Source organism: Eptesicus fuscus, chromosome 6, assembly GCF_027574615.1.
Source record: "Eptesicus fuscus isolate TK198812 chromosome 6, DD_ASM_mEF_20220401, whole genome shotgun sequence".
Taxonomy (NCBI): Eukaryota; Metazoa; Chordata; class Mammalia; order Chiroptera; family Vespertilionidae; genus Eptesicus; species Eptesicus fuscus.
In genome coordinates, this window is record NC_072478.1 from 15,417,739 (window position 1) to 15,444,998 (window position 27,260).

The 27,260-nt window shown below is 40.5% G+C and overlaps 1 protein-coding gene across 1 annotated transcript; it reads right to left on the reverse strand.

Moving 5' to 3' along the window:
* Positions 1 to 1,668: 1,668 nt before the first annotated feature.
* ATP6V1B2 (ATPase H+ transporting V1 subunit B2) lies at positions 1,669 to 26,611 on the reverse strand. The gene is made up of 14 exons (XM_008156342.3): positions 26,434 to 26,611; positions 19,994 to 20,049; positions 16,808 to 16,906; positions 16,013 to 16,106; positions 15,811 to 15,888; positions 15,222 to 15,361; positions 13,996 to 14,097; positions 13,541 to 13,638; positions 12,783 to 12,906; positions 11,154 to 11,304; positions 7,736 to 7,818; positions 6,010 to 6,114; positions 4,769 to 4,898; positions 1,669 to 3,051 (listed from the first exon to the last, which is right to left on the reverse strand). The coding sequence occupies exons 1-14, from the start codon at positions 26,573 to 26,575 to the stop codon at positions 2,912 to 2,914; spliced, it is 1,542 nt and encodes a 513-aa protein (XP_008154564.2). The 5' UTR covers positions 26,576 to 26,611; the 3' UTR covers positions 1,669 to 2,911.
* Between the last annotated feature and the right edge of the window lie 649 nt (positions 26,612 to 27,260).

The window sequence follows — 27,260 nt, forward strand, 5'->3', positions numbered from 1 at the left end:
ACATGGTTCATGAGTCATGCTGTTAGCCTGAACTTTGAAGATACTTTTTCTCCTCCCAAATACTTTAAGCCAACTGAAATGAAATTCTTAAAAAAAAAATTTGATCACAGTGAAGGTTCATATATATATAAAAGCCTAAGTGACCAAACGACCGGTCCACCGGTTGCTATGATATGCACTGACCACCAGGGGGCAGATACTCAACACAGGAGCTGCTCCCTGGTGTTCAGCGTGTTCCCACAACCAACCTCCCATGGCTGGCCAACCTCCCGCAGTCCCTTCCCCCAGCTGGCCACTCCCCCCACCTAGTTGGCCCAGATCAACAGCCTGGCCGAGGGACCCCACCGGGCCTCTAGTTACAGCGTAATTTAATGGGTCCTTTAATTAGCTTTAATCACTGGTTATAAAAAAGTACACTAAGAAAATGTTTTCACTAAAACATAACAAATTATTTAGTACACTACTTAACCAACTAATCCTAAATACTATGTAAGAGTAATAAGTCAATCTTCCTTAATAAAGGTTTGTTAATAGGGACCAGATGCTGTTCTATTGTTTCACAGACAAAATCTCTAGTCCTTGGAAAAACCCTATAAGGAACATAAGCAAACAGATGCAAACTTGTCAAATTACTAAGCAAGGCCATACAGTTTAGTGGCAGCACCAGGATTAGAACATGGGCCTGGCCAGTTTTTGCCTTGACTGAGCCCTTTCCTCTCCATCTCCTACAACTGCCTTGCTGAAGACAAGAAACAGGATGCCCCCATGATGCCACACCCTGGTGCTTCAACCAGCGTTTTTTTCTTTCTTTTTTTTTTTTCAATATATTTTATTGATTTTTTTACAGAGAGGAAGGGAGAGGGATAGAGAGTTAGAAGAGTTAGAAACATCGATGAGAGGGAAACATCGATCAGCTGCCTCCTGCACACCCCACACTGGGGATGTGCCCGCAACCAAGGTACATGCCCTTGACCGGAATCGAACCTGGGACCCTTGAGTCCGCAGGCCAACGCTCTATCCACTGAGCCAAACCGGTTTCGGCAACCAGCGTGTTTTCTTGATATAGTAGACCCGTGGTTGGCAAACTGTGGCTTGCGAGCCACATGCGGCTCTTTGGCCCCTCGAGTGTGGCTCTTCCACAAAATACCACGGCCTGGGCGAGACTATTTTGAAGAAGTGGCGTTAGAAGAAGTTTAAGTTTAAAAAATTTGGCTCTCAAAAGAAATTTCAATCATTGTACTATTGATATTTGGCTCTGTTGACTAATGAGTTTGCCAACCATTGTACTAGACATCTACTTAAGATTTTATTTGAAGCAAGCTTTGACTTGTTTCAATATGTATATCATTTTCTATTTATCACCCACTTTCATTTATGGCAGATAGGTTCTAGAGGTCCTGAAATGTCTGAAACAAAGAACTCTAAAGAACACCTGTAGCAACTCTCAGCATTAGATCAAACTACAGCATGTTGGAAGGGATATTACTGAAAAGAGCTTGAACAGGGCAGCCTGAAAAATAGAGGGTACAAAACCTGGGCCATGCTCCTTATAACTCCAAGGGTTGGGTATGATGTTCTAAACTGTGAATCCAAGAGGTGTATTATTATATATATTTGCTTATTTACACCATTTTTCTGATTTGAAGACACAAAGTCACTTTCAGTCACTTCCATTTAATTTAATATTTATTGTCATTTTATATCCAGATGTCACATTTTCTACATTAAAATATAATCATGCTGACTCTCCCACATACATCCTCTGAGAAAAAAGTGAACTTTACACAACTTGAAAGATGGAATGCAGAGAAGTTGCTATTGCACCCAACTAACAAAGAACACAGAGACCACACAGTGGACAAGGCGGAGTGCATAGAAGACAGCTCAGGGCTCACAGCAGGAAGGAGCAGGAGTTAAAAGGCTAAAGCTTTTAAATGCTATCACTTGTGCCACAAGATTACCCTGAAGAGGCAGAGATAGGTCAGAAAGCAGGACCAAATAGGGGTTTTCCAAAGGCTGTTCTCTAACTATTTAACATGTCCACAGGAGAGCTTTCTCCCACACCGTGTCCTCAGCTTCTGGCAAACACTTTAGAAAAGTACACCACTGTTAGCATGTCCGAATGTAGCATGGGTGTAGGTTTTTCTTTTCTTTATTTTTGCTGTACCTCCAACTCTTTCCAAGCAACAATTATACTGGTTATTTTAATTATGATTCCTCTGCATGACAACCCAGTAAGGATCAAGACAAGGCATCTCACTACTATCCGATTGATGCCAGCTGTGCAAAAGCTGCAAGATTGTGTGCTACTCAGAGGGAGAGAGCACATGAACACACAGGAGTCCCAACTCCTTTTCTAATCTACTCATTAAATAGGAAAGCGCAGGTGGACAGTAAAAACCATCTGCTTAGAACAGCAGCACAGACCTAGAGGTACACCACCATCCAAACACAAATGCTCAGGAGAGAGCTCTGGGCTCTTCTAAGCAGACGCTTCTTTTAGTCCTGATCCTGCCCGATTTGGAGATCAAAGCATTATAGCTTCAGATAGTGATACTCTCAAGAGGGTGGAGAAGGAAGGTCTGAGAGACTCAAATAATGAGGACATTATTAGGTAACTAACTATCCCACTATTTACAAATACACATGAGTAAGAAAACTTCGCCTCCATCCCTGCAGCTACTTTAAACAAAGCATTGAAGATCCCAGTTTTCTGAGCAGGGAATATGTTAAAGTCTGTTAGCAGTTTAAGACATTGCAACACTGGCACAATACGTCACCTATTCTTTGTTTTTAATTACAGGGTAACATGGTAAACTCCAACACAAAAGTGGGGATGGGCAAGTGCGAAAGGAATCAATAAACGGAACCAGTATTACACAAGGGTATTGAGCCAACGATGAGACGGCAGCTAGTGCTTTGCGGAGTCCCGAGGGTAGAACTCGCTCAGGGTGCTCTGAGGGATTCTCTTCAGCATTTCTTTGGGGAAAATTCGGAGCAGCTGCCAGCCAATGTCCAAAGTCTCATAGACAGTGCGGTTTTCATAAGGACCTTATAAAAAATTGAGATTGGATGAATAAAGGCAAACTACTTCCAACTTACCAGGTTATTCAGGATGTATTCTGTTATATGACCGCACTGGAAGCATGAAGTGTAAAAAAGAAGAGACACAGAGCATTTAGGTCTCCCCAGACTGGATGTGACTGAATGTGGAAATGAGGCCACAGACAATAAGCACCATCTTGAATCAGAGGAAAGAGAGGGGCCCATGGGCTAGAGACAGCAGGCAGGCAGTCTAGTGTGTGTGTGTGTGGGGGGGGGGTGAGGGGGGGTGGGGCGCGGATGGAGGGGGAGGGGAGGAGAGGCGTGGGGGGGTGGTGAAGAAGGGGAGCTTTCTTGACAATTGGGTGGGGATCTAAATACTTGGGGCAATGGAAACCAAACTCAGTGTTGTGTCCAGAGGAGTGAGAAAAAGTTTCCCAGGAACAGAGGCTGAATTTGACAGATACTTAGAAAGGCCTATTGAGTACTTGAATAGGTCAGTGGTTTTCAAAGTTGTTATTATTCTTTTTAATAGCAGAAATCAACCTTATGCAAATAAATCTCATTTCTTAACGAAGAAACCAGAGTGGCTGAAGTTCTGGATTCTTTTCTCTAGCAGAAGAATTTCATCTCTAACTTTTAAGGTATTAAGGTATGCATTAAAAAACTCATATATTTTGGGTATTTTAATGTCAATAAAAACTTACCACATAAATAGAAAAGTGTACAAATCCTAGTGCGTAGCTTTATGCATTATTCCAAAATGAACACATCTGTTCTAAGTACCTCTGAGGTCAGGAAGAGTATTAGCAGCATTAGCAGGACTGGCAGGAGAAACCAAGCCAAGCAGCGTGAAACCCTACACTACATAGGCTATGAAATGAAAACCATTCTGGACTTTTTAGTAGAGGGACAATGAATAAAATTTACTCTGGCAATTATATATAAGGGCTCGGGGAAACTGAAAAAGCTGGCATTCTGCGACCAGGGGTGATGAAACCAAAGGTGTGGACTAGGTTTTAAGACTCAAAGAGTGGTCAGAGATCAGTAGCTTCAACATCACCCAGGACAATGCCCAATTACTGAGCTTGAGTAACCAGGACAATAGTCATGCCGAGATAGAAACTGAAGAGGGAATTGCTAGCCAGGTGGTCAGTTGGGTAAAAACTTTGGTTCTGACCGTGCTGAGCCTCAGGGATGGTGGCATAAACAAAGTGTCCCAGTTGAAGATGTGGGATTAGGGCTTCAGAAAGAGGGTAAGGATCATACATAGCAATTCAGTCAATGCATAGGGGACCAGCCAAAGCTTGGGGGGGGCGGGGAGAGGAGAGGGAAGCACAGGCAACTACGCCTCTGGGAACAAACAATTAAGAAGCAGAAAGATATATCAAAAAAAGGAGATGAAAACAGATGGATCAGAAAAGTCCCAAACCCCCAAAGCTAGCGAAGATGGCTGCGGAGAGGGTAGGAGGAAGGAGGCGTGCAATAGAAAGCAGTTGTAAGGAAGGGGATAATAAGGGGGGAGCTAAATAACTGGATAATAGAGTTGAAGGCAGAGGGGAAGGAACCAGAGCACTAAGTACAAAGACACAACAGAGTTGAAAGACCCTCTTCTCTAATCAGAAGGAACATTAGGTAGATACCAATGTAGAATCTCTCAGATTGGGAAAGAGGTCTTCAAAACTATTTATGAGGCTGTTTATATTTGTAAGAAGAGTCATCTTACCCTGAGCAATGAAGTTCCTCTCAAACTTCTGCAGAAATTCCAAGTAAAGAAGATCATCTGAGGTAAGGGCTTCTTCTCCCACCACGGCTTTCATGGCTTGTACATCTTTACCAATAGCATAGCACGCATACTAAAGAGAGAAAAGGTTCACACGCACAGACCTAAGATTGTATAAATGTTAACAATAATCTGGGCTATGTAAGTGTATCGCTTTAGGTGTCTTCATAAGAAAATACAGAAGGAATTTCACGTTACTTACAAACACAATTCACGTTAAGTAAAACTCATGAAAGTATCAGATGACTTTATTAGGAAGCAGTCTCACCCGGAAAGGAATCGTCAGGCATGCAATAGACACTGCTACAAAAATACACTTCCTCAATGTGTCAATGAGCTTACACTTTATAAAATATTTGAAAATCAGAACTCATACCATGGAGTAATCCATCTTGAAGTTCTATTCAAGAAAAACATTTGTGCTATTAGGTGTATCATTTCTACTTTAAGGAAAGTTAAAGAATCCTTTCAGGAATACTCCACAATTATTATTATGATTACTAATAAAAACTTAAAACGGCCTTATGGCTTGGTTTTTTATTTAGAAGCTACTTTACATAGCATAAAACAAGTATTTCAAGCATATGATTTTTAATCTTCATTATCAGCATCCATCCTTATGAAAAAAAGACTGCTTGGTTCTAATGAATGTTTTTATATTATACTAGAGGCCCGGTGCATAAAAATTCATGCACTGGACAAGGGGCGGGGGGCCTCTCAGCCCGGCCTGCCTCCTCTCACAGTCTGGGAGCCCTCAGGGGTGGGAGGCGACCCAGTGATCAGGCAAAGGCAACACCCTCATCACACCTCTCCTGCTGCCACTGCCAGCAGTGCAAGCCTTGGCCCAACTCTGGTTCCCTGTGCCTTGGGCGGCCCTGGGCGGCTGAGGGAACTGGGAACCGCCATCTTGTGGCTGTGGGTGCCGCCATCTTTGAGGACATGACAGTCAATTAGCATATTCCCTCCTTATTGGCTGTGGGCACCGCCATCTTTGTGAGGGTGTGATGGTCAATTAGCATAGTCCCTCTTTATTAGATAGGATATGAAGACTATACTAAAATTCTATGTGGATGAGGAAAAGAAAAGTGATATGGGATAAAGACAAGAGGTATAAGATAGCAGAAAGAATAGATTAAGAAAGGCATTTACTTTTTTAAGCGCCATCATTAAGAAGATATACATACCAGCTGGTTAGACACATCAGCATGATCCTTCCTGGTCATACCTTCCCCAATAGCAGACTTCATTAACCGTGACAATGAGGGCAGCACATTAATAGGTGGATAAATCTTGGGTAGAATGGGAGGGGGAAAATAAGTACAAAATTCAAGCTGTACTGGTAGTAAAGAAGCATTTGGAAACTCGTTATTATCCCTTAAATTATATAAAACTGCTGCAGTTGTTTCCTAGGTGAGTTTTAACATGTTTTCCTGATATGAAACTCTTTATGGCATAATATTTCTTTTGAGAATCAAATCTAAAAACCTATACAACAGTACAAGATTATATTGAAAAACTGAATTTTCAATATTTGCCTACAGTATCAAATCTAAGTGGTCTTCTGAACTCTGACTCAAAATCACATACAAAATAATAAGACTAACAATAATTCCACCTAAAAGTTGATCTAGTACAGAACCATCAAAAATTTGTTTTTGATTATTCAGCCATAAAAATAGAATGAAATCTTGTCTTTTTGACAACAAGAATTGATCTTGAGGGGTAATTATGCTAAATGAAATAAATCAAACAGAAAAAGATAAGTACCATATGATCTGATTTATATGTGGAATCTAAAAACAAACAAAAAAACCCCACAAGTGCATGGATATAGAGAACAGACTGGTGGTTGCCTGAGGCTGGGAGTGGGGGTGGGTGGACAAAATGGATGAAGGGGGTCAAAAGATACAAATCTCCAGTTATAAAATGAACAAGTCAGAGGGATGTAATGTACAGCATAGCAAATATAATTAGTAAAACTGCACTGTAGCCCTAGCCAGTTTGGCTCAGTGGCTAAAGTACCAGCCTACAGACCAAAGGGTCCTGGGTTTGATTCCGGTCAAGGGAACATACCTCGGTTGCAGGCTCCTCCCCGGCCTGGGCCCTGCTTAGTGCACATGCAGGAGGCAACCAATCGATGTGTTTCTCTCACATTAATATTTCTGTCTTTCCCTCTCTCTTCCACTCTCTCTAAAAATCAATGGAAAAATATTTTCGGGTGAGGATTAAAAAAACACAAACAAAAAACTGCACTGTATTATATTTGAAAGTAGCTAGGCGAGTGGATCTTCAAAATTCTCATCAGAAGAAAAATAATTTTTAACTATGATGATGGATGGTAACTGGACTTATTTTGGTGATCATTTTGCAATATGTACAAATATTGGATCATTATGTTGTACACTTGAAACTAATAAATTATACTTCAATAAAAAAACAGAAAAAAATCTGTTTTTGTATTATTAATATAATTAGTAGATTATACATTATGGAATAGACTACCCAAAAACATTCTTTAAGACAACTGACTCCATTGTAAGGCACAATAAAGAAAAAGTGGAAATTAGCGACACCAGGATACTGTAGTCAATCCTCATAATGTCATTGAAGGGTTCTTTGACTTTAAGTAAAATGACATATAATAAAACTAGTTTTCACATAGGCTGATGGATACAAACAAGAGTTAAGTTCCTATGGCATCTCATCAACTTTAAAACAAAATGGCATTGAACAAATGCTATTCGAGAATTTGTTGTACATAGAAATGACAAGTTTACAACCATGTCAAAATCAATTTAAGATATTTTCTAAAAAAAAAAAAAAAAATTTCTAAGAGCAAAGTCCAAGTCACTAAAGAATAACTGAAGAGTAGATTTGTAAGCTTTACTGTGCCACTCAAATGTCAAATACCTGTCTGTTGTGTAGCTGTCTGTCCACATAGATCTGCCCCTCTGTGATATATCCAGTCAAATCAGGGATGGGGTGAGTGATATCTACCAGAAGAAGACATCTGATGTTAGTTGTCATCTCATATAAACAAATGCACAGCATGTCAATCTGCATTACCTACAGCACTACCTAAAACTGTTCTTTCTATCTATCTATCTATCTATCTATCTATCTATCTATCTATCTACACTAATAAAAGAGAAACATGCAAATTGACTATCACTCTGCTACGCCCACCAGCCAATCAGAGCGAATATGCAAATTAACCCAACAAAGATGGCAGTTAATCTGCACATGCAGACTGAAGACAGCGTAGAAGGAAGAGGGAGGGAAAGCGGAAAGTGGGGAGGTGGCGGGAGGGAAAGCACGGGGGGAGGCAGTGGCAGGAGGGAAAGCGGGGTTGGGGGGGGTGGGGTGGCGGCAGGAGGGAAGCCTGTCTCGGTGGGCTTTGCTCTCTTCTCTGCTTCGCTCAGGCCGCAGGAAGCCCTATTCTTGCAGGAAAAGGCCCGAGAAAGCCCTATTCTTGCAGGAATCTTCCTGCAACGGGCCTCTATATACATATACATATATACATATATACATATACATATACTAGAGGCCCGGTGCATGAAATTTGTGCATGGGGGGGGGGGTGTCCCTCAGCCCAGCCTGCACCGTCTCCAATCTGAGACCCCTCGAGGGATGTCCGACTGCCCGTTTAGGCCCGATCATGGTAGGATTGGGCCTAAACGGGCAGTCAGACATCCCTCTCACAATCCAGGACTGCTGGCTCCCAACTGCTCACCTACCTGCCTTCCTGATTGCCCCTAAACGCTTCTGCCTGCCAGCCTGATCACCCCCTAACCACTCCCCTGCCAGCCTGACTGATGCCTAACTGCTCCCCTGCCAGCCTGTTTGCCCCCAACTGCCCTCCCTTGCAGGCCTGGTCCCTCCCAACTGCCCTCCCCTGCTGGCCTGATCGCCCACAACTGCCCTCCCTTGCAGGCCTGGTCCCTCCTAACTGCCCTCCCCTGCTGGCCATCTTGTGGTGGCCATCTTGTGTCCACATGAGGGCAGGATCCTTGACCACATGGGGGCAGCCATCTTGTGTGTTGGAGTGATGGTCAATCTGCATATTACTCTTTTATTAGGTAGGATAGAGGCCTGGTGCATGGGTGGGGGCCAGCTGGTTTGCTCTGAAGGGTGTCCCGGATCAGGGTGGGGGTTCCCTTGGGGCGTGGGGCGGCCTAGGCGAGGGGCCTGTGGTGGTTTGCAGGCCGGCCACGCCCCCCCGGCGACCCAAGCCGAGGCCCTGGTATCTGGAATTTATTTATCTTCTACAATTGAAACTTTGTAGCCATCAGCGGAGCCAAGCCTTCTGCTCGCTCGGTGGTGGCAGCCGTTTCTGTTGGAATTTATTTATCTTCTATAATTGAAACTTTGTAGCCTTAAGCGGAGGCCTGAGCCAGCCAGGGTGTGTGGAAAGCTTGGCTTCCTCCATCACCGGGGAAACCCAAGTCTCCCTCCTGCTCTCTCTGTGGCCAAAGCCATCTTGGTTGGGTTAATTTGCATACTCGCTCCTGATTGGCTTGTGGGTGTAGTGGAGTGATGGTTAATTTGCATATTATTCTTTTATTAGATAGGATATGTGTGTATATATATACACACATACATATATAAAAGCATAATATGCAAATTGACCAGTGAAACAACCAGTGGGCTATGACGCACACTGACCACCAGGGGGCAGACGCTCAACACAGGAGCTGCCCCCAGCCCGCAGGTCCTTATCGCCCGATGGGGGTCTGCTGGCCAACCTTTTGGTCCCTCCCCGCGGCCGACAGGCTCCATTTGCTGGATGGGGAACCAGAAACTGAAGATGGATGGTGGGGGACGTGGGCGAAGACAGGTCCCTGATCACCCCACAGAGGACAACCGGCGGCGGGGGGCGGAGCCGGCTTCCGGCAGCCGGGGAAGATCAGCCCTGATTGCAGGCCAGGCCTAGGGACCCTACCCATGCATGAATTTTGTAATTTTGTGCACCTGACCTCTAGTATAAAATAATTTTCTGTGATGATTGGTAAGTTCTGTATGTATGCTGTACCATATGATAGCCACTAGCCAAATGCAGCTATTGAGCACTAAAAAAATGTGGCTAATATAACTGAAAAACTTTATGGTTTTTCAAATTTATCTAACTTCAAACTTTAGAATTTAAATAGCCAAATGTGGCTAGAGGTTACCATAATGGACAGTTTAATTTATTTGGTTGCAGCATAGTTAATTATGTGTTGGCACATGAGGTAAATTAGCTGCATTCATAAAAAGTACTATTTCTCCTAGTTATGTGATCTCTCCCCAAAATATATTTTTAAAAATTCCATTTGAACACAAAGTTCCCTTTCAGAGATTGCCAATGGGATGTATACTGAGAGATTATTCCTAGCTCATAAGCTACTTCAACATGGGAAATATAGAAATGCTAGACAAGTAAAGCGACACAATGCAGGCAGCACCAAAAAGGTCACACAAGTCAAGACATTTCTAAGTCTGCTAAAGGACATAAAGTAATTTGTAGCTTCTTTCTTGGAACAAATAATTTTCATGGCAGAAGCAGTGTGGTGTACCAGTCAGTGTGAATTGTGAATTCAGACTGCTTGGGTTCTAAGGCTATCACTTCCCAACTCTGACAGATCACTTCACCTCCCTGTGCCTCAGATTAGAGAATCTATCTCAAAGTTGCTCTGAGAATCAAATTAGTCAACATTTATAAAGCACTCAGAACAGTCCTCAATATAGTGAGTTATCACTGTTTCTGAAAATATCTTCCAAAAGTGCCTTTTAAAAACAGAGAAAAGGACAAAAGGCGCAAAGTCTTTGCCCCAGGAGCCACCCTGAGCACACACTAGAAAGGCACTGCACCGTGTGCTTTCACACGTAATAAAGGAAACCAAGTTTTAATCAGCCTCTGGTGGTGATCAACTTGTCTCTAAAGTCTTGTGGCATTTACTATTTGTGCTTTTGACACTTAAGCCACCTTAAATTATTTGTGTGCACACATAAGAAAATATCTAATTAGACTGAACAACTTACATTAGGTAAAGACACAGTGCTTTTTTAAATTACTTATATCCAGACCAGTGTCCTACAAATAGCAGGCACTCAATAGTACTCAGTAAATAAACATTTAAAATTCTAATTATAATTATTACTTTTTCTTCCACAAAAGGATAATAATTATGAGCAGTTTTCAAATGAAAAATTTTATTTATGTACAAATTACTAGGTGATGTAAACCCCTGGAGGATAAACACTCTCAAAAAAGTAGATCGTTTTCTCTCTTAGAATCAAAGCCCTTACAAGGATTAGGCCTGCTATAATCCAAAAACCAAAAACTTACCATCATTAGGCATGGTGAGAATAGGGATTTGAGTAATCGAGCCATTTCTACCTTCCACTCGACCAGCACGTTCATATATTGTGGCTAAATCCGTATACATGTAACCTGGGAAACCTCGTCGACCAGGAACCTCTTCCCTGGCTGCTGAAACCTGACGTAAGCCAAGGAGAAGAATATCACACAACATGGGATATGGAAAGCAAAGCTTTGTTTGTTTGAACATGCCAACTTAGAAAGTTGGAATATTATCTTTTTCATTTTAAATAGTCTCTAAGAGATCATTTAGAAAAATCTAGTAACACAATTTCAAGTCTTTTGCAACGAAAATGCTGACAACTGGGACCAGACGTTTTTTGCTAAAATCCTCTGTTGCCAAATCTCCAAATAGCTTGCTAGAAGGAAATAGCTTGCAATTTTATAAACCAAAGGAAGTTAATTTTAAAACTAAGAGAACTGATTAGTTCACAAGATTTATTTTATGCTACGGGTCTTGCCATATATATGTACGCTAAACCCGAAAAGGTAAAAAGGGAAGGAAATCTATACCAGGAGTCATTTGATGTACTTTACATTCATTATTTAATCCTCACAACAACCCTATGAGGAAGGTAATGTTGTTAATGTCAATTTGTAGTTAGAACCAAAGGTTAGATAAATAATTTCCCAAAATCACAGAGCCAGGAGTCCATTCACTGCACAAAATAAGATTAGTAACAAATGGTCTTTCTCTTAGAGACATGCATACTAGAATATAGGTATACCTATTAATCTACAACCACTAAAAACCAAAACATTAAGGACAAGTTTAAGTGCTTCCTTCAAAAGAGTGTGCTATAGCAGCGTCACTCAAAGTATGGTCTGCAGATCAGCTCTTATAAATGTGCAATGAGAAAATAAGGTAAGCATTTAGAAAACTTCAATAGCAATTTAACAGAATAAATTTGTCTGCTGAATCTAATAAAATAAATCTAGGCTTATAATTTATGTATTTTTTAATTTCACTTTTCTAATAGTTCATTTTAGAAAAGGTATTGGTCTACGATGGGTATGGGGGGAGGGGAGTCCTCCACTTAAAAAACTTGGTAGCAGAGTGAGATTTGGTGATGGATCTCAGGGAATTTTAAGAAACTTTTTACATGCTTAAAAGAATACCTTACTCAACATTTCAGTAACTTTCATTAGAACAAACACCCTAAACTTCTGGTGATAACGCAAGAATCTTAATATTGTCCTAATTAAACACTGAGTTTTCTGAAGGAAAAGGTTCTGAGAACGGTGCTGCCAGAATATGGGCTTTTTTACTATATCTATTCAAATAGTAACATCATTAAGAATAAAATTCTGGAAAAGGTTAAAAATTGACAGTCTGGACAGAGACAGAATTCCTGGGAGAGTAACTGAATAAAGAGCTTGCATCATTTATCATTTACTCTCTCTTAGAATCAAGTCTTAATTCATGGAGACAGTGACAGAATGATAAATAGGCTAATAATTTAAATGTTATCATCTAATCATTTCAACTAAAGTGACAGATATAAGTTTTAAAAACATGATGAAAGAAAAATGAAAACTTGCAAAGGGACAAGATAACCCTGGAAATGAAGCCATTTTAATTAAGAAAAAAGTTACCTCTCGAAGTGCTTCAGCATAAGAACTCATGTCTGTTAGGATAACCAACACATGTTTCTCACACTGATAGGCCAGAAATTCAGCTGTGGTTAGAGCCAAGCGAGGAGTGATAATTCGTTCAATACTGAAATGGAACATTAAGTCCTATGTCACTCAAACAAAAAGGCTAAAAACAAAAGAAAATGAGATTCTGGAAATCGTACAATCTCCCTCTAAACGTTTTAAATAAATTGAGGAGGGTAAAGCAATTATTACTTTAAGTTAAGTAAAGCAGCTACTTTATGTATTAACATAATAATAATTACTTACTTCTACAAAGTTAAATTGGTTATTTTATAATTTCTCAGAACTATATAGTTCTCAAAACAGAGAGAAGGGGGGGTGGGGGGGTAAGAGGGAGAGAAGAGAGGGAGGGAAGGGAGAAATAGGGTCCAGATTTCTCAGTTAAGAGGAAAAGATCATTCACTGAGTACAAATTGTGTACTAGGTAATTTATACATATTATCTCATTTAATATACACAATAACCCTGTGAAACAAGTATTATTTGTCACATTTTCTGGAAGAGGAAACTGAGCTTCAGAGCCTACATGATTTGCCCAAAGCCAAATAACTACCAAGAAGCACAACTGGAATTTAGATATAGTTATCTCCTTCTTAAGCCCATGTTGCTTTCATAACATTTTTTCTCCCTAGTCTTAGGTAGCATTTTGGACCTGAAGCCTGGATGAACAGAAAGAAATAGCTCTATTTACTTACGTAGGGTCATTAGCCAAGTTCAAAAAGAGGCAGACGTTGTCCATGGAGCCATTTTCTTCAAAGTCAGATTTGAAGAACCGGGCAGTTTCCATGTTTACCTAAATAGCAATGACTTCATCAGTGCTGGAAGAAGAAACATTCTCAATACTATGTATTTCTGATGAAGGCTAAGCTATAGATCTGCACTGTTCCTTCCTTTAAAGTTGTTAAGTACTCACACAAATTTTTCACAAAAGCCAACAGAGTAAACAGCCTACTTTGGGCACAAGGAGAATTATTCTTACATTTCATAGTCAAATGCCAAATTTTAATCCTTAGTTTGCCCAAAATGCTAACTTGCAACTTCTTTACCTAGAGGTAAACTCAATGATACATGTGTAATTTCCTACACTATTCTAATAACATAAGCAATTAATTTTATATTTCATACTAAACCAGCAAATATTTATACTTACACCCATAGCAGCAAATACAATTGCAAAATTTTCCTCACTGTAGTCCACTACATCTTTGGATTTCTTTACCAAACCAGCCTGGCGACAGATCTGAGCTGCAATCTGATGAGGAGTACAAAAGCACTGAGTTGAAATCTAAAACAACATTTCTACAACAAAGTGTAACTTTCATCCTAAACTTTTTGAAATTTTAATTATAAGTGAAATTGGAATGTTTTAAAGCAGCAGTCGCCAACCTTTCAGACCTCACAGACCACCAGTGGTTTGCGGACCACTGGTTGGGGACCGCTGTTTTAAAGGACTGTATCCAATAAAACTATTTTGCAATTTGCATGCAAAAATTCCTAAGAGTAAGTAAAAAGAGAGCTATCATCCTATCTAATAAAGGAGAAACATGCAAATTGACCATACCTCTGCCACGCCCACCAACCAATCAGGAGCGAGTATGCAAATTAACCCAACAAATATGGCCGTGGCCACGGAGCTGGAGCAAGCAGGAGGCTTGGGTTGCCCCCAACGATGGAGAAAGCCAAGCTTCCCACTCGCCCTGGCCAGCCCTGGCCTCCGCTCAAGACTACAAGGTTTCAATTATAGAAGATAAATATATCTCAACAAAGATGGCGGTGGCTACAGAGCTGGACAGAGGAGGAGGCTTGGGTTGCCCCCGGCGATGGAGGAAGCCAAGCTTCCCGCCCGCCCTGGCCGGCCCTGGCCTCCGCTCAAGGCTACAAAGTTTCAATTATAGAAGATAAATAGATTGGAGAGGGTGCAGGCTGGGCTGAGGGACATACACCCCCGTGCACGAATTTCATGCACCGGGCCTCTAGTCCTATATAATAAATGGCTAATATGCAAATTGTCCCCTCAACCGGGAGTTCGACCAGCCCACGGCCCCTCCCCCTGGCCAGCCCCACCCCCAGTCAGCCCCCCCACCCCGATCGGGGCAGGCTAGCCAGACTCCACTCGTACACAAATTCATGCACCGGACCTCTAGCGTATGGATAAAGATCCACTGTAACTGGATTATATAAACAGTAACACTGGGGATTAACACGTTAAGCGCCCAGCCTGTTTTGCCTTCTGGACAGATAGTATAGTGTCAGTCACTGGTGACTGACTGGGCGCTTAACGTGTTAATGTTGAAACTCCTTTGGTTTCTCACTAATGTCAAGCATTTAGGAATTCTTCCTTGTTAAATTTCATACCAAACAGACCCTAGTTCTCACCTCATTGTGTGGTAAGCCAGCAGCAGAGAAGATAGGAATTTTCTGCCCCCTAGCAATACTGTTCATGCCATCTATGGCCGAGATGCCGGTCTGAATCATCTCCTCTGGGTAGATTCGACACTGAGGATTGATTGGCTGGCCTAAGGAATTTCCAAAAGGGAAAATTTTAATATGTCTGTACAAGAAGACTAAAACATATAAAGCATTTCTTTCTGCTCTTAAAATATTAGTTATTTTCTGAAATCTGAAACTGTTTAGATAATTTTTTCCATTAGTCTTGCTTAGACTCATGAAATATTGATAGTGGAACTCAAGTTCCTAAAGTGAAATAGAGGTATAGCAAATAAGAGAGCAATCCTCAAAGCCATGGCTTTATTATTTACATTCCTAATATACCCTAATGATATATTAAGATATTTATATAAAATTTTAAGATTATCTCTAGGAAAAAATAAATTTGTTAAATAATAAGTAATTAATTATGGAGCAAGTTGGTTATCAACTTAAAGTATCACAAAAAATCACTATCCGGCAAAGATATAAGCTAGACATATAGGCCATTTTCCACAAAACCATTTACTGTCCTTACCCATGATGTCAAGGAAGTCTTCAGCCAGTACAACAGGACCTCTGTCGATCGGTTTTCCTGATCCATTGAATACCCGACCTATAAAACAATAAGACGGCACAAGTGGACAATGTTAGAAATATTCATCGTTTTTCAAAAGATTTTATGTAAACGTGTCGAAAAGGAAACAGATCTCTGCTCAGAATGAATAATATCAACTTACCAAGCATATCCTCAGACACTGGTGTTCGGAGAATATCCCCAGTAAACTCACAGGATGTTTTCCTGGCATCTATACCTGAAGTCCCTTCAAATACCTACCAAGAAAGAGAAGTAATCAGGAGGGTAAAAGAAATTTAAATTTTGTCAGCCTTTATAAACTCAAATACATAAATGTACACTATTTTTAGTATCACAAATACAACCTCTTGACAAGGGTCGTGCATGAAGGACATCTAATCCTACAAGTAAGCTAAGAATTTTTTTTTACATTTTTAAATAACTGTTTAATTTAAAAAAAGAAAGAAGAATAAAAAGATGCATCAGAGACCTTAGGTGGCTCCACAAACACTAAAAACTTTACTATCTGGCCCTTTACCAAAATTTTGCTGACCCTTGCTCAAGATTACTTTTTAGGGGAAAATGTTATTTGAGAAAATGCATTTACCGTAAGCAGTAATATTAAAAACTAGGGATTAGAGGAGACAATATAAAGAAACGGACTCAGATTCTGTTTTGGTTTCATTTCATAAGCTTGAATTCTGCTTTTCTTCTCTCTCCTTCTATGTGATCATCTGCTTCATTTTATCCATTAAAAAAAAAAAAAAGCCATTTACCAGTGAAGCTATTGGGCTAGAATCTAGAATATAAGTGGCTGACATCTGATAAGAAAACATGCAAAAATATTTTTTTCCTCCACAGACATACTTATTCAATGACTAGAAAAAACATGCAGTGTTCCTTACATTTTTGTGATTAGGAAAAAGTTCAACTGGCCTGTTATTAAAATTATGCTTACCTGAACCACTGCTTTGGAACCACTAACTTCTAGAACTTGCCCACTTCTCTTCGTGCCATCTGGTAATGTCAAGTGAACAATCTCAGCATATCTGGGAAACTAAGTAGAAAAAAAATAAAGGATCGATAACTAACTACAGGGTTAGAGATTAAAGTTAAATTTAGCGGTAGGGTTAAAAACTCCAAAATACTCTATGTGCTCTATCTCCATCATAGCATGTATCCATATGCAATCCCACCACCTCCCTGACACACAAAGGTACACCTGAGAGTTGATGACATCCTCAAGTAGTTTAAGTCCTTAAAATGCCAATCACTGGTATACACATTGGCAAACCAGCATAAGGTACAGAGAGAAGGGTCTTAAATTTGTGAAAACACAGCAATTAAAATATTTTCTTCTGTGTATATTTTGAAATTTCGATACTATAGAAAGAACTTACAAATAACCATGTTCTCCCTACTCAGAAGCGATGTTTGTTGTGTGTATGTATGTGTAATCTCCTGCATGCATTGGAGGCAGGGGGATAAAATGCAATTAAATAATAATCCTATATAATCAAAGTGTAATATTCAAATTGACTCTTAAGGCAGAACAACTGGAAATGACCAGTGGCTATGACATGCACTGACTACCAGGGGGCAGGCACTCAACGCAGGAGCTGCCCCCTGGTGGTCAGTGCGCTTCCACAGGGGAAGCGCTGCTCAGCCAGAAGCCGGCTCATGGCTGGTCAGTGCAGTGGCGGTGGCGGGAGCCTCTCCCGCCTCCGCAGCAGCGCTAAGCTGTTAGTCAGACATCCCCCAAGGTCTCCCGGGCTGCCAGAGGAATGTCTGCCTGCCAGCTTAGGCCCGATCCCCTGGAGAGCGGGCCTAAGCCGGCAGGTGGACATCCCCCGAGGGGTCCCGGACTGCAAGAGGGCACAGGCCAGGCTGAGGGACCTCCCCCCAACCCCCCCGCGAGTGCACTGGGCCTCTAGTGGCTATTATAATATGGTAACATTAACGTTCCCTCCTCAATCTAATTCTCCTAACCAGATATGTATCTCTTCTATCTGTTCTTAATATTTTAAATGCATGTTTCTAAAAATATAGCGTGGTTTCATTTATATAAATGGCAACATACTAAATATATCACCTTCTACCATTTTTTTCATTTGACATTGTGTTTTGAGTCTGTCATGGTAATACTGACCTTATTTTGTCAACATATTCTATTGAAAGATGTACCACTATTTTGTGTGAAGTGAAGAAAAACATCTGCTAATTAAACTATGACAGACCATTGATTTTAACTTGATTTTGGAAAGGCTAACGTGAATATATGGTCAGCTTAGAATTGATGTTAAAACAGATATAGTGAAAATAAAATCAAATGACACAAAAAGGAGGACCTATGTAATACTTTCAACAATAAAGATTTTTAAAAAAATCAAATGACACCATATTTTATTCAGTTGTTCTACCAATGGAGTTCAAGGATGAACATTCTCCCATGTGCTCTTCATGCAAGTGTGCCTGAGTTCCCCTAAGGCAGTGGTCGGCAAACTCATTAGTCAACAGAGCCAAATATCAACAGTACAACGATTGAAATTTCTTTTGAGAGCCAAATTTTTTAAACTTAAACTTTTTCTGCCGAAACCGGTTTGGCTCAGTGGATAGAGCGTCGGCCTGCGGACTTGAGAGGTCCCAGGTTCGATTCCAGTCAAGGGCATGTACCTTGGTTGTGGGCACATCCCCGGTAGGGGGTGTGCAGGAGGCAGCTGATCGATGTTTCTCTCTCATCGATTTTTCTAACTATCTCCCTTCCTCTCTGTAAAAAATCAATAAAATATGTTTAAAAAAAAAACTAAAAAAAAAAAAAACCTTCTTCTAACGCCACTTCTTCAAAATAGACTCGCCCAGGCCGTGGTATTTTGTGGAAGAGCCACACTCAAGGGGCCAAAGAGCCGCATGTGGCTCGTGAGCTGCAGTTTGCTGACCATAGCCCTAAGGGATTTGATTACTTAGTGGTGGGCTACACAGGCTGAGCCCATTTTCTGCCAAATTACTCTGCAAAGAACTGTATTAATTTACAATCTCCCTAGCAGTATACAAAAGTATATTTTCCCTACATCTCTGTTAGCTTACATAATTACTATTAAACATTAACTTTTGCCATTTAGAAAAGTAAAAAATAGCATCTTTTCAAACTGCATTTTCCTGATTCTACTAATATTGAGCATCTTTTCATGTTTACTGACAATTCAGACTTTATTTCCGATGACTGGCTTATTACTATTTTTTCCTCACTTTTCAACTGGATCTGCTTTTTCTTATTTATTTTTACGCATTTATAGATTCTGGACACTAACCTTTTTGCAAATATCTGTTCCAAGTCAGTCTCTTATCTTTTAATTTTGTTTATGGTACCTTATCACATGAAGTTTTAAAACTTTTTATGGAATAAAATAATTTGTTTTCCTTTATAATGTATACCTTTTGTGTACTGTTGAGAAGTCATTAAAATGGTCTTATGTACTGTCTTCTAAAATAGGTTTTTCATGTCAGGCCTTTAATCCATCTGGATTTATTTTTGCTATGTAATTTTACCTTTCTCATTTTTATTCTTTTGCATATAAGAAGCCAAATGCCCTAAGAATATTTACTGAGTAGCACAAAATGTCTCCCACTGGCTTGTAATGTAGCCTTTGCTATTTACCAAGTCCAATTTTCTTGTGTGAGGCAACTTCTTAATTTTGCTCCACTGATATACTTGCTCACTCCTGCACCAAATTTCTATTCCTGATTACTCTATCTCTAATTGATTGTTACCTGGAGAAAATCAACATCTTTGCTATTCTGTCATTCATGAACATGGAATCTACACTTAAGGTTTTCTTTTATGTCTTTCAACAGTTTTATAATTTTCTATAAAACATATCTATGAGGTAGCAGCGACGAAAAAATATATTTTTTTTAATTCTGCAGACAAAGGACCCTCAGTCACAAACAGAATCCACAGTAGACCCAGTACTAGAATACTGTCTTCTTATTTTTTATCTAAAACTCTTGGCTCCTATATAGCACTGACATTCAGACCCAAGGAATGGCTTAAAAATCATAACATAAAACTTAAAGTATTCTTAACAGGACTTAATGCCAGGTTTTAAACTTCATAAATGATTAAACAATGATGGTGGTATATTACCTTAACATGATCCAAGATCACTAGTGGACCATTGACTCCTGATACTGTCTTGTATGCTGGAAAGAAAAACAGAAGAGCCCATTTTAGTCAAATAGAACAACAGCCTAAATTATCTCTCTGGGATTACAGGAAAACATCTCCCCACTTTACCACACCTATGACAATATGGAGCAAACAGGTACAAATTTTTTTTGAATTTAAAATTAAATATGCCTGTGCCTGTACAACTTCACATAATCTACCCACATCCAACCAAAAACATTTTGAATCCTTACTATAAATCACAGTATTTTAAGAACCCAGGACACAAAAACAAAAAAGGCACAGCGGAACAAATTTCCCTCAAGCGTTCAGTTTTATATGGAGAAGGGGGAGTTAAGAACCCTAACAGATGTGCAGAGGGCTGTGGAAGCACAGGAAAAACCTAGCTGGCGTTCTCACCTTGAAGAGAAAAGGAAAACTTTGTAGAGGAGGTGGCACTTACCAAAGTAGACAAGGAAGGGGAGGGGAATACTTAACAAGTGACGAAACTCACAACAGAAATCTGAGAAAATGTAGTGTTGAGGTAAAAAGCTATCATTAAATGGTATCTTAGAAACTATGGGAAAATTGCTTTATTAAGGAGGGAGTGGGCAATGGAATGAAAGGCCAGAGGGTCAAATAAGGTAAGTATCCTTAAAAAAAAAAAAAAAAAGTCAAATGTTACTGTCAGTTTAGAGGCTTATATTTTCCACTGGAAATTATGCCCTTGGAATAAAGTGCCAGTCTGTAAGGTAGCTAATCCCAGGGTAGCTATCCTTCAACCATATCACACCTCACATAACTTTCCAAGTGTAATTGGAATTAGGTGTAAAATAGAACACTCCAGAGTAAGTCTTATATCAGAATTAACTAAATTTATAGTCAGAACAGCTGAAAACAAATAAAATAAAATAAAATAAATGTATGAAGAAGACTTAGTACAAGGCCTAAAATAATTTCTAAGAAGCTGTCAACCAACTGGGAACTTTTCACTTGCTTGATTTCTTATCGAGTCTCGCAGAGATTTCTGGCACAGATGGAGACTCCCAAGAACGAGGAAACCATTTAATAACCAGTCTGTTCACCCAAGGGGCTCCAGAACTCAGAAACACAACGTCTTCCGCCAGGAAGCAGTACCCAGGTAGAAACATGGCAAGCAATCAGGCCCCTTGGCTTTCATACTCACAGGACATTTAAATCCTGACACCAAATATTGCTTGAGTACATCTGTAATTGTAATTATCTCATCAGGGCTCCAAAATGACTTTTTTTTAAAAACTGTAGACAAAAGGCAAGTCACAAATTTAAAAAGTTAAGTTACTTGAGTGGATGATAATGTAAAAGAATAAGTCATTCCTCAAAAATTATTAGAAAGACCCCAAGTGTCTTATTTTCTGCTACTTTTATAAAAATCCACTCCATCATTTTAAAATAATCTAATACCCTTAAAAATAATTCCTAACCCTGAAAAATTACCCATTGTTCTCATTTTAAGAGTTCAAACATTCTATTATATCAATGACTTCTACAATTGCTATGCGGAAAAGCAAAGTGAGCTACGTTAGAAACAGGTTATCTTAGAACCTAGTTTTAAAAAATACAGAAACAGAGACCTTTTCAAAACTTTTACCTAAACAGTTGGGGATGAAAGGAGTGGGCTGGTTAGGAGGCATGATCTAGTTTTGAGATTTATAGGCAAATGTAACAGCAACAAAACCCTTCAGGTTCTAAGTCTCTTTACCTTTTGAACAAGACTTGCATCTCCTTTGAACTTCTAACCTCTACAAGAACGTTTCAGAATTTCATGTTTAAATTCAAGCTCATTCAAAATTATGAAGTTTTGCCAGTCACGAGCAAAAGCATGACCAAAAAAAAAAAAAAGAAAGAAACACTAGTCATTGCTTTTCCTGGAAACAGTGAACAAAGCTGACTTCTACACAAGACAAGGTTCTACTTCATCAAGAATCTCTAAATTTGCAACAATTTTTTAATTTTATTTTTTAATTATAGTTTACATCAATATTATTATTAGTTTCAGGTGTACAGCACAGTACAGAATCATGTATTTTGCAGAGACCTTTTCAAAACTTTTTCAGTATCCACCATACAATAGTTATTACAACATTAGTATTGACTATATTCCCTATGCTGTACTTTACATACTATGTAGCCTTTTAAAAAGCCAGTAACCATTCGAATTCATTAACACCAACAATAATAACTACTTATAAGAAATTCTTATTTAATCTCCATAACAGGGCTATGAGTTAACTATTATTCCAAGTTTTAGAAGAGAAAAATGACTCTCAGAAATTAAGTAATTTGCCCAAGCATCTGAACTTATATGGTCTGGCTCCAGAGTCATTTGTTCTTTAACTCTGACCTGCAGTTCAAATTATAAAACTGAACTGCTCTTTTGTTTTTGTTGCTGTTGTTTTTTTGTGGTCTGGTAGACTCATAATTATCTGCAAGACTTATGTAGCTATAGCACTCAAAATAATTTCATGAGTCTGCATCTTTAGCTATTAAAAAATAAGTTATTTTTACTATTTAACGCACTGGCCAATGATTCCCTTTGTGTTCATATTTTGTCATTACTGGAAAACAATCTGTCTTCAATGGAGTGTAGCCACTGGAGAGTTTAAGCAGAGGAAAGAATCTAATGGAGGCGCTTCAGCGTTTTCCCTCACTGGAAAACATGAAAAACAAGAGGAGACTACTTCAGATACAAAGCAGAGGTTAAGCAACCTGCTTGGTTTAAATTAAACTGACATAACAAAGTAAACTAGTAAGTGTTATAACCCAAACTAAATAAAAAACATTACCAAACAAAAACGTGGAAAGTACATCAGACTTTTACAGAGCCTCTTTAGAAAAGTTACCTTATTTCAGCTCCCCAAAATGCTGGGAGGTAGGCAAGACTGAAACACCCACTCTACATGAGAAATTTGTTACTAAATTGGAAAGCTGGGATTAGAAGTGGTTTTTTGTTTTGTATGTTGTTGTTTTCCTAATTCTAAAGTTGGTACCCTATAAGATTTCTGAACTCAGTCTCTAGTATAATTAAAAAATATGGAGATGACACAGTTCCAATCACTTGGACTACAAATAAATACTAGAAGACAGTTTATATAAAAAATATAGTTCTTTCCTATAATATTAAAACTATTTCCCAAAAAAAGGGAGGAAAAAAAAAAAAGCAGAAAAAATGCTATCAAGCACTACCTTTTATCTCTCAAAATATTTCTAGCTTTTCTCACCATTATCATTAACAGTCCAAAGCAGAGATAACTGTTTAGAGTAGGGCTGCCAAAGTCATTACCTGCTCTTCAAAAAAGTAAAAACCCATTCACAGATTACATGGACATTTCTATTTACCAAAATAATGGCCATTCTTCTCTTGAAAATGTCCAAATGAACAAGAATTTGGGTCTGTAGAAGATGATCAGAACTCCTGACAACACAGCAGATATATGTTTACATTATACTAGAGGCCTAGTACACAAATTCCTGCACCGGTGGGGTCCGTCCTCCCCCAACCCCCACCATCAGGGCCCATCGGACCAGGCCAGGAGGGGGAGGGACCAAGGGTGGTTGGCCTGCCAGCCCTGCCCCCTGGTGGAACTCCCAGTTGAACTGGTTGAGGGGACAATTTGCTATTAGCCTTTTCTTATATAGGAGGATACCAAACACATTTTACAACCAACAAGTCACATCTCTGATTTGGAACTATCAAGCAGGCAATATATATTTATGGGTAACATTTAAAACCAAAGTCTACAAAGGTTTTTAAGAAGCAGGTTTTGTCAAATGACATCCTCTTTCTCCTGCAGGATATGAGATTATTCAACACTACTAACACCACTTAATGATTGTGAAATTTGTAAAGAGAAAATTCACAGCCATTGCACAAGAGACCTAGTCCTTCAGCCTCCACCTTATTACCAAATCAAAAACCCATCTTCCATTGTGCAAGGGTCTATACCCACACCCTGAGCAATGGGTATTGAGGGAGCGGTTCCAGAAAAAAGCAGGCCAATGATTCCTTTATTTGACCTGCCTGGGGCTAGCTCTGCTATATGATGTAAGAAACATAAGGTAAATTAACCTAGCTAGGGTCTTAAGAACAGTAGAGATTATCTAAAAATGTTCACTTCCAAAAGCTCTATGTTATTAAACCTCGCTCAAAGTTTAAAAGAAAATCAGGTTTCCTTTCCCTGACTTTAGAAATTCAACTGAAGTGCCCAAGATTATATCAATCCTGCACATCTCGTTTTCCATTTCTTGTTAACAGCCCCATAATCCTGAAGTTGTTTTAAAACAGGACCCAATTTGCACAGTGTAATTGCTAATATTACTCCATTCCTTCCTTTAAAAAGCACATTAAATTACTATACCATATCACTGAACATGGTATCATCATTAATTAGAAAAAATTAATCGATATTCACAAGCAATTAAAATTATTAACTAGAATCAAGAATGTGGTAATACAGGAAAAAAGATATTTTGCAAATGTGATTAGCTGTTACCCTAAGTATGATATCATTTATGTTTTTTAGAACAAACCAGACCCAGAGGGAAATTCAACTCAACCAAGTATCCCAACTCCTTACTCTACCTAATTCCATCCAGGCGAAGAATCTATCCACCAAACTATTAGAACAAGGGGTTTAAATGCAAGTTATACAACAAAGTACAAGACAGGATAAGTACTTATATGTATCAAGCACTGTGCTAGGCACTGAGGATACAAAAAGGATTCCTGACCTCTAAATCTAAAGATTGAGTTTCAAGAATTAAGTTGCAACACTTTTGTCAGGAGAACTCTCATCTGCAGTTCTTCAGTCACTGACTGGGCACAGAGATAACTAGTCATTCTCCCCTTAAGGGCTTACAACCTTCATCATGAACTCTCTAAACAACATTATTTCAGTTGCTACTCTCTGAATTGATATTAAATGAATAATTATATGTAAACTGACTATTGCTCCCTTATAATTTTTTCCTAGAAGCATCATTAATGCCTCTCTCTTCTACCCAAAGCAAAACACACAAATGCAATTCCTAAGGGAATTCGCAATTGTTAGGTATAAACTTATGGTTAAAGTCCACATAAGAACGCAACATCTGTCAATTTCCTGAAACATTTATATCAGCTCCTATAAACCCCCAATAAGCATTCAGATCATTCCCAGTGTAAAAAGCACATCTCGGCAAACCAGAGAATCAAGTGTTTTCCTTCCCTCACACTGCAGTGCTGTCACATGACCCAGTGACAGATCAGGATGGGATTAGTCAGGCAGGAGAAAAACCCTCCATCTGCAATTCTTTTCAACCAATGAGCCACCCACAAACAGGAACTCTGGCAATTAACCAGTGCAAATATGGTACTGCCACCTGGGGAAACATCAGGTGCTTTCCCAAGTTTTGAGTCTATTTCCAGGGCTCATCCCCAGTTCCTAAGAAAGCTGTGAAGAGGTCTGAGGCGACACAACTGTATTGCTTAGTAATCAAGAGGCAGTTCTTGAGCAGTTCACTGAAACCTGGTTTACTAAGGCCTTTTCACACTCAACAACGCTTAAACATGCCTATGCACATGTGTTATATAATATGAGCAAAGATGTTTGGTTTCCCCAAGGCAGCCTTACACTAAACCAAGTTAGCTTAACTGGTCAGTAGCGGCAAAGGTATAAAAAGGCCTTGCTGGAATTAAGAAACCTGGAATTTTTAGTTCCTGCTCTGCCAATAATTAGGTGTCTTAAAGCCTGGCAAGTCCTGTCCCTCCAGGAACCTCCGGCTTCTCACTGTAAAATGAGAGGGTTAGGCTAGATAAGCTGCAGGGTACTTTTCAGCTCTCGCGTTCTGCGATACGGAGGTGTCCTGCGGTGGAACAGCCCCCTCCACCGAGCATCTCCCTCCGGCAACGGACCGACCTCCATCCATGAAAGGCCTGACCACGTCAGCGACGGCAACTACATCTTCGCCCGCGGCAGGAGCGGCCCCGAGGTCCCCGCCACTGAGCGCTGATGGGGAGGGGTGTTCCCTCGACCCCTAAAGGTCCAAAGCGAAGGTCAAGCGAAGATTAAGCCTGAGTGACAAGGGGCGGCCTTCCCACAGAGACAAGAAGCAAGTGCCTAGAACGCCCCAGCCCAGGGGAGCTGGGGAGGGCGGAGCGACCGCCAGGAGCCCACCGACCCCAGGAGGAAGTTCCCGCAGCAGTGCTTTCCCGCACGGAAATGTGAAGTACACTCACGTCTTCTTCTAGAGAGAGACGTGCGGGCGAGAGTAGGGGGGGACGCGAGAAGGAAAAATAAATCCTCCCCCCGCTCCCCGCCCCCCCCAGGCGCTGGCTAAGCAGGTGAGTAGGAGCAAGGGGCTGGGCTAAGGCAGGATCCATCTTGCTCTCTGATACTCACTGAGGCGAGGCTGGGACAGGTAGTTCCGACTCGCTGCCATCGCCTGCTCCCAAGATCCCGCTCCCGCCCCCGCCCCACTGGTGGGCACGGGCAGCTCGGGTGCGGCCCCGTTCACGATCCCCCGCATCACACGCAGCGCCATCTTGTCTCCTCCGTCCCGACTGGCCCCGCAGCTGTGCCGCGCAGGCGTAGATATAGCAGCGGCAGCCCGCGCCCCCCGGCCCCGCCCATGCGCGCTGCGGCGCCACGGCCTCGCCCCGCCCCCTTCGCAGGCGCGCTGCCTGCGGCCTCGTGACTCGGGATCCGCGTGGGCGGGACTGAGCCTGCGCGCCGGCTGGAGGGAGCTGACCAGCGTGCTGGGAGGAGGGCGCCTGGCCAGGGAGAGGGAAGCAGATGCGAAAGAGGGACCCAGTGAGAAAGGCAAGCTTTCTGGGAGAAAGAGAGAAATGAGGAAAAGGGACGCATGTAAGGGAGGAAGGGGGAAGAAAGGCAAGCATGTACAAGAAAAGGTCAAGTAACGTCCACTTCATAATGGCATCTCATGATGTTGAATGAAGAGACCGCAAGTTCTAAAAACACTTTGAAACATTAAACACTATTAAAATAGGATGCCATGTGCCATCGTATCTTTTACTTTACTATCTTCCTGTTCAATTCATTCACTCATCTATCACTCACAAACCATATATTCGACTGTTCTAGGGTGATGGTAGCGATGTGAAAAAACAAAGTGGGATGAATTTGGAAACTAAGAGACAGAACTAACACAAGAAGAACGAGCTGGCTGCGGAAGGGGACAGCCCAGGATTGGAGCCTGAGTGATTGAA